Below are 8,570 nucleotides of genomic sequence, written 5' to 3' on the forward strand. Positions count from 1 at the left end.
ATTCCTAAAGACCCTATCTGTGTCTCTGTGTGTGTGTGTGTGCGTGTGCGTGTGCGTGTGCGTGTGCGTGTGTGTGTGTGCGTGTGAGCATGTATGTGTGTGTGCGCTCACGTATGTGTGTGTGTGTGTGTGTGTGTGTGTGTGTGTGTGCGTGCACATATGTTTGTGTGTGTGTGTGCGAACGTGTGTGTGTGTGTGAACGTGTGTGTGTGTGTGTGTGCATGTGTGTGCGTATGTGTGTGTGTGTATGCACGCATTGTGCATGTATTTGTGTTCCACCACAATCTGTGACATTACCATTGATTGTTGTGTATCCTGAAAAACAGAATGTTTAGTATTGCTCTTATGCACAGGTACAACTAGAATACTCAGTACTTGTACAAAAACATATTAGTTGTTACATATTACCTGTTAGTTTTAGAATAGATTTCAAGGTTCTCCTACTAGTCTATAAATCACTCCATAGTCATGCACCTGAATATATAACAGACATGCTCTCAAGGTACACACCCAGTAGATCCCTGAGGTCCTCCGGCACTGAACTTCTAACAGTTCCAAAAGCCAGGACAAAGAGACATGGGGAAGCAGCTTTTAGTTTCTATGCCCCCAACCTTTGGAACACTCTGCCAGAATACCTAAGAATGGCCGAAACGGTTGAAACCTTTAAACATGCACTTAAGACATACCTCTTTGATCTCGCTTATCACTCACTGTAAAATGTATTTAACATTTATGGAACATTTATTTATTTACTTATTTCTGTCTCTTTTCAAGTATTTGTACCCCCCCCCCCCCCCCAGCAGCTGTCTCTTAGTTTGACGATAACTGTGCTGAGCAGTCCTTTATGGTGCCAGTGCGGTTAGTACGTAATTTCCTGTTCATTTATCTCTGGCAAAATCTGTGTCTTTTTATAAGTGTTTTGTAACTTGTAAAATGTATTTATTTAACATTAATGTAACATTTATTTATTTATTTACTTATCTGTGTCTCTTTACAAGTGTTTGTAACCCCCCCCCCCCCCCCCCCCCCAGCAGCTTAGTTTGACGATGACCGTGCTGAGTAGTCCTTTACGGTGGCAGTGCGGTTAGTACGTTTATTTTATTTTATTCATTTATCTCTTGAAAATCTGTGTGTTTTATACAAGTGTAACCCCCCCCCTTTTCTTTCCTACTGTGAGGCGCATTGTGTTACTTCCTTGTATGAAATGCGCCGTACAAATAAAGTTTGATTTGATTTGATTTGATATTACTGCATATCTACTACAGCACTTCATTCATGAAATAAAAACACACTTAGACGCAAAGTCTTGGAGGAAAGAATGTTCAGTGACCAGCAAGGACAGATAGAGAAACAGGGAGAAACGATAGATAAAGAGACACAGAGACCGAGCAGAAAGAGAGAGAGAGAGAGAGAGAGAGAGAAAGGTTGTGGAAAGGATGTAGACAGGAAAAAAAGGATGGATGCAGAGAGAAAAAAAGAAAGGATGGAGAACAAAGAAAAGAGAGAGAGAGTGGTGAAAAGTGGGAGAGAGTGGGAAGGAGTATTCAATCTCTCATTGTCTCCTGATACTTTGTGTGTGTGCGTGAGAGTGTGTGTCTGTGTGGGTGTGTGTGTGTGTGTGTGTGTCTGTCTGGGTGTGTGTGTGCGTGAGTGTGTGTGTCTGTGTGGGAGTGGGAGTACCTCGTTTCTGCAAACTTTGGCACTTTTCAGAGACAGCTAAAGGGGCATAATGAAAGAACTGCGAGTGTGAGAGAGAGTGTGTGTGTGTGTGGTTGTGTGTGTGTTCCGCCAAGAGCAGGCTTTAAAAAATTGAACACAAATCTGCATTAATCCTGCATGTGGTTAATAATTGAGAGTGCTGAGTTATATGGTGGAAGCGGAATAACACAGACAGACAGTGGAACTGTCTGAAGAAATAGACACACACACACACACACACACACGCACGCACGCACGCACGCACGCACACGCACACGCACACGCACACACACACGCACACGCACACATTCTATCCTTCCCCATCACAGTATAAATTAAAAGGGTATTTGTGCAAACAACAATATACACATTTACACACACACTTACACACAGCCTTCACACAAACCCTCTGATGATGTAAAAACACACACATGGACATAGACACACACACACAGATGCAGATACAAAGATGTCAAATGCATCAAATGGTATGGACTGAAAATGTCACTTCACTCCTTAAAGGCTTTAAGCTGTAAATGGCATATTATCAATAACAGATGGATACACACACACACACACACACACATGCACACACGCACAAACACACCACAGAGTAAAGGACAAAGGGAATCATTGATGACATCACTGAGGCTGTTCATGACATCATATAAACACCCCTCTCAGCCTCGGGAACAGAGGTAGGGCTGGTCTCCGTGGCAACTGGAGCCACGGTTCCTTCCTCCCAATAAACCCCCAGTAGCCGGACGTGTCTGTTTTATCACGAGGGGAAATTTGTCCTCTCCCCCTCCATCTTTCTGTCGGTCAAACCCCTGTTTCTCTCCCTTGCTCCCCTCACACTGTCTCTTTCAGTCAAACACAGTCCATCTCTCTCTTCTTCTCACTCGTTTTCTGTCCTTGCCCCTCTCTTTCTCTTTCTTTCTCTTTCTTCTCCCTCTGTCTCACACACTTTTTCTTTGTGATCCTGTAGCTCAAGGTGCCACCACTACCATGAAGGCCATGAGTTTGCTACCCAAGGTGCACCTGGGTACTGGGCACGTCTCCTGTTCTGTATTCTGTACGGCAAGTCCCTATTGCCCCCCCCCCCCCCCCCCCCCCCCCCCCAAGGTGAAGTGGTAGCGCGGCGGTCTGTTATGCTGTGAGGTGTGGAGGTACTCAGTGTGCCTTTCTAAATGGGGTGTTCAGCCTCTGGGCTCAGATCACTATCTTACACACTCCTTTTAAGGGTTGAACTTGTTAACCCACACACTCCTTTTCTTTCTTTCTATTTACCGCCATGATGCTGTTATGGTGTCGCGTGGGAATGGAAGCACCTCATTAACTGGAATGGTAAAGTCAAACCGTTAATCTATCCCCTGTCGACCTAGTTACATTACCAGTTATCTTCTATCACGCCTCCATTGTGAATGCAAAACACAAGATTCCTATCATGGAGAAAGGGGGGGGGGGGGGGGGGGTTAAAGCTTTCCTTTACTACTATAAGAGTAAGCTCTTTCCCAATTAATGTCCTTTTATTTCTCTTAGGATTGTTAATGTCAATGTGAAGACCTTGCATGTTTTACAACTCTCATGGAGGTTCGTGCCCCATAGTATTCAGTTAACAGTCAAGTGGGAATACACAACACCCGTTACTTTATCCTGTGTTGTTTTTACCTGATACATTAACGTGTTTCGTATGTGAAAGGGGCTAGAAAGGTCAGCAGTATGTGTGTGTGTGATTGCCATGGGAGTGTTCAGTGTTGACCTTATTTTGCCTGAGGTCGCTGGGAATACCCCTCCCCCACACCACCACCACCACCACCTGTACTGCCCTAATTATACTATCTCCTATTATTGAGGTCATCAGTGTGTGTGTGTGTGTGTGTGTGTGTGTGTGTGCGTTTGTGTGCACATGCAGCTTGTGTTAGTTAAGTGTGTATGTGTGTGTGAGTATTCACACATATAGCATGTAAACAAACGTGTGTGTGTGCGTGTTTGAAGGGGGGGGGGGGGGGGGGTTGTGTAGCAGACCTATCTTGATTTTAGCCTTTGCTGTGTATGTCATACACGGATTAACTGAAATGCAGTGAACCTCCATCTGCTGGTGGGGAGGGACTGCAGTCCCATCCATCTGGGTTGTAAAAACACACCCTCTCTCTGATAAATGTGTCGGTGACAAAGCCAGGGTCTGTCCTTTATCTGGCCACTGCTTCTGTCCTTCACAATTACAGCCAATAAAAGAGTAATGGTCTGCCTGTAACGCTGCTGCCATTAACCCACGTGTACACAGAAATACATTCACTTTTCACATGAAAAAAGCAATTAAAAAGATAATCTTGCTCACTATCTTTCTCTCTCTACCTTTATCTGTGTGTATGTGTGTGTGTTTCTGTTGTCCTGCTTGTGTGTGTGAGAGCATGTGTGGGTATGTGCAACTGCATGCATTTGCATTTGAATATTTGTGTGTGCGTGTGTGTGTGTTTCGAAGAAGGGAAGGACAGCTGGATTAAGACAAATACATGAAAAACGTGCCTGAAGGTAAGAATGTCTCTGGAGAGACAGTTAAGTCTGTAGATTGATCACCCTGTCTGTGTGTGTGTGTGTGTGTGTGTGTGTGTGTGTGTGTGTGTGTGTGTGTGTGTGTGTGTGTGTGTGTGTGTGTGTGCGTGTGTGTCTGTGTGTGTGTGTGTGTGTGTGTGTGTGTGTGTGTGTGTCTGTGTGTGTGTGTGTGTGTGTGTGTGTGTGTGTGTGTGTGTGTGTGTGTGTGTGTGTGTGTGTGTGTGCGTGCGTTGAACCTCCCTGTCCTTTCCTGAACAGGAATACAAGTTGTGCTGCATGATATAGAGGGGGGCTGAAAGAGTAACAAAGAGAGACACAGAGTGAGTGTGTGAGAGACAGAAATAGAGAGAGTAGATAAAGAGAGAGTAATCCAGACGGAGAGAAAGCATAAGTGTGTGTGTGGGGGGGGGGGGGGGGCACAGACAGAGAGCACGGGAGGCCAAGTGAGGTAAGTTAAGTAACACGGAGGACAAAGTTCACTGGATCTTGGCCAGACCAGCTTTACCTACGTGTCAACTGCCAACCTCTCTATTCTCAGCCCGGCTTTCTCTCACTCTCTCACTCTCGCCTTAACTTCTCTCTCTCTTCCCTCTACTTCGCACTTTTTCCCCTCTACCACTCTCTCTTTCCACCCCTCTCTCTCCTACCCCTCTTCTTTTCCTTCTTTCTTACTTCTTTCCGTTCTTTCTCTCCCCTCTAGCTCTCAACTCCTCGGTCAGGGTGAGCAGAGAACTAGCTTAAGTCCTGCTCCAGTCACTTCACAACCACCAGCAGAAAGGCATCCATCCATGTCCACCCAAGTACAGCAATGTGGAAATCCTTCAGACTGGAGCTATGGAGTCAGGACTTCAGACAGGGGTGAACAGGACCAGGTTTGCGGGGGCAGATGACCCTGAAGGTTTGCAACAGCAGTGGGGCCCCCAGGGGCCACAGCAAGTGGGGCCCTAAGCAAGCAACTATTGGTCAAAATAAGTATTAATTAGGTAAGCCTGAAACGAATCTATTTGGTGATAGCCTACTTTTTACATTTATGATATGGGGTCTACCGTTTCGCCTTTATGTTCGAATGGATAGCTAGCCTAATTATTAATACATCAGACATGCGCCAGACATGAACCGATCATACATATCCAAGCACCAATTATTTGATCCAGCCAGATTTGATACTTTTTAAAACAAGCGCTAAACAAATAAAATAAAATAAATGTTTAACTGATCAAATATTTAGGTTTAACTGATTTATGAAATGCAATTGATTGATGCAAATGTTTAGCTATTCAAATGTAGAAACAAGGTTAAGAAAAAGATATGCAACCGCTGATGGACATCTGTCTGTTTGTTTGTTTGTTTGATTCAAAACCGTAATAGGCTATATGAGCATCTCAATCCTTGCACTGTGGTGTTGGGAGGGGTGGGGGTGCAATGTTTTTGTCATTGTCAAAGAAGGTCTGCCATGAATAGTGTGGGAACCACTGGTATATAGAGACTGCTGGACAGTGAAGCCATAACAGACGACTGCTTAGTATGACTGGCACAGGGACATTCATATCCAACATTGGCAGCTGACCAAAGCCAACCCACAGTCCCGTTTGCATGTGTTTCTTAGAGAAACCAAAACACACACATAGACAACACACACACACACCAGTGCAGCAATCAGGGCCAATGACACGCGGTTAGGGGGAGGAGCTTCAAACTCCCCCTACTGTGAGAGAACTTCACCGCCTCCACTGGGCCAACTATGCCTCATGATAAATTATGACCGTTTCATTCTGTCCCCCTCTCTCCCTTATTCGTTCTGTCACACTCACTCACACACACACACACACACACGCACACACACACAGGCAAACCTGCTGTGCTGGCGTAACCTATGCTGCAGCCTCTTTCACTCCTTAACCTTCGCCCTTTCCTCGTGCCCCACCCCGCACGCGTGTCCACGAGCACAGAGCCCATATGTCTTCCGCGACCGCAGCTTCGCAGCCGTGACATTCCCTTTGAAGGCAGTCTGCGCGCCTGCTGCAAGACTGTTAACGAGAACCTCGCAGCATTCCAGGCCGAATTCGTTATGCAATTCCACCCCCTCAGACCTCCGTTCAAACCCGAGGATCAAACGCTAAGCTTGGTCGGGGAGAGGGAGGCAACCCCGGCCAGCTTTTACGTAACAGAAGTTTGGAGTGTCCGTGTGTCCGGCCCAAGTATTTGGATGTGGGCCGCGGCCAACTGCAGATGCTGGCACGTTGACTGGATGCTTCTCGAGCGACCACGACATTGATGACCATCTGACCACTGCCGTGATCAAACGGCCAAAAGACAAGGCACAGGTGTTTCTTTAGTTCACTGGCGGCCTTTTTTTAAATGCCTATGAGAAAAGACTGTCTGAAATATCGTCTATCCTTCCTATCTCCCACAGGAGCGTCAATAACGTGGCGCATTGACTATTCAGTTTCAATTTGGTTATGTCATTCCGAACAGACCGTCGTAAAAATGAGCTATCTGTAAGCGGGTTTTACTCACGTGTAACTCATGTGTGTGTTATTGGCATGCTGCTGCGTCTCGTGAGCGCGTTCCTGAGCTTTACATTATTTCACCCCGAGAGCGCTCGCCTTACCTCGCCACATGGGCTCTGTTATTGTTATTGTTTTGTTGGGATGACGAGGTAGCGGGGTACACAAACAAGGCAGCGTGCGCCCATTCCCACTCTCTTTTCACACACACACACACACACACTCTTTGTCACTCTTACCTTCCACCCAGCGGAGCTGTTGCTGTCTCCCTTGTCTTTGAAGTAGGGTACACTTCGCACCATCCAGTCGTAGATTTGAGACAAGGTGAGTCTCTTGTCTGGGACGCTCTCTATGGCTTTAGTGATGAGGTCCGCATATGACAGATTGCCCCACGCATTTCGGCGAGAAGACGACTTCCTCGGCGTCTGCTGTTGGCTGCCCGGAGCGCTCACTAATCCGGTGGATTTGCCACTGCCCTCTCCGCCTGATGAAAGCGACGGGAGTGGAGAACCTTCACTTTCCTGAGAGGCCGTTGTGTGCAGTCCGTCGGTCACCAGACCCGGGCTGCCCTGGTCCTCTCCGACCATACTAGAGCCATTGGTGTTGATGGTCATCGCGATGTCCTCTTCGTCATCCTCTTCCTCCGGAATAATGTCTGTGTCCGTCGCCTCCGGTTTGGTCGCGATGGACTCCGGCAGGGGCCAGGTACATGATCTTGGCCGCTTCTGGGGCTCGAAATCCGGGTCGATAACGACGTCCAGCGTCGGAATCGAGTCCGGAGCTGTCGTGTCCGCCATCGCCTTGACCTGTGTTTGTCCCACTCGTTGCCTTGTCTGTTTTGTGATTGAGTCAGGAAATAGCTGGAGCTGGACTGTTACAGTCGCATTCCATCAATACGCGCGTCTTCCACTGTACAACACTGCAGTGTCGCGCTCCTCAACGTTTGTAGCCTTCAGTCAACGCAAAACGTTGATTCAACACTCTCCCCTGCATTCAAAACATGAAAACGCACAGGTAAAAATGTTAGTTTAAAAAACATTACTTCTCAACTTGTGGATAAGAAACACAACGGCCACTAGAAGGACAATGAACATAAGTGTTTACGTTGCTTCTGTTAAATGTCTACACACCATTCAATCTCGACCACCTTGGTTTCACGGCTGTCCTCCGCGATCAATTGTGCCGCACTGATTCTAATAACCTGCAACTATAACCGACAGCTCCTGTGCTGTCGCGAAGAAAGTGATCTGGCGTCAGGCAAGAAATGCATCCCCGTAGCGCAATCAATATCCAGCTGTCAAAATCGCAGTCCCACGGAAAGGGGGTGGGGGGGTAGACCTGAAAGCCGTGTCTGATTCCGTAAACTGGCAGAAATCTTCAGTTCTCGCTCAAAAGTCGCTTGTCACTTCAACCGTACCTTCCTCCTCGACCCTCTCAAGCTATTTTATTCGCGATAGCCCATTGCACCCTACTGTCACTGTGTCGCTTTTAAAAAGATAGTATGCTAACGTGCGAAACGGGAGAGTTAAAGGTCTTACCCCTAATTCAAGTAGCTGTAAAATAGCGCATCCCAATCGTCGGTTGGAAAAAAAAGAAAATATCACCCAAGAAAAGTCTATCCAGACGCGTCCTACTACCTCGAATAGGAGCTTAAACCACTACTACACATTCCGTTCTCCTGTCAGCGTTCAACAAGCACAAACTTACTGCACTGATACAGAGACAGAAACGAGAGACGCAGCCTAACCCCGCTCGATAGACCTGCCCCCTGGATTCCGTGACAGGGATCGCCTTTTAAAGGGACATTAC

The 8,570-nt window shown here is 46.9% G+C and overlaps 1 protein-coding gene across 1 annotated transcript in view; it reads right to left on the bottom strand.

The window, feature by feature from the left end:
- foxo3b (forkhead box O3b) overlaps positions 1-8,570 on the bottom strand; it is a 44,018-nt gene extending 35,448 nt beyond the window's left edge. The window contains exons 1-2 of the mRNA XM_012832062.3: positions 7,892-8,570; positions 7,001-7,748 (exon numbers count right to left, since the gene is read on the bottom strand). Of these exons, the coding sequence (XP_012687516.2) occupies positions 7,001-7,558 (558 nt within the window). The 5' untranslated portion in view covers positions 7,559-7,748; positions 7,892-8,570. The remainder of the gene's footprint in view (positions 1-7,000; positions 7,749-7,891) is intronic.

Source organism: Clupea harengus, chromosome 15, assembly GCF_900700415.2.
Source record: "Clupea harengus chromosome 15, Ch_v2.0.2, whole genome shotgun sequence".
In the NCBI taxonomy this organism is placed as follows: Eukaryota; Metazoa; Chordata; class Actinopteri; order Clupeiformes; family Clupeidae; genus Clupea; species Clupea harengus.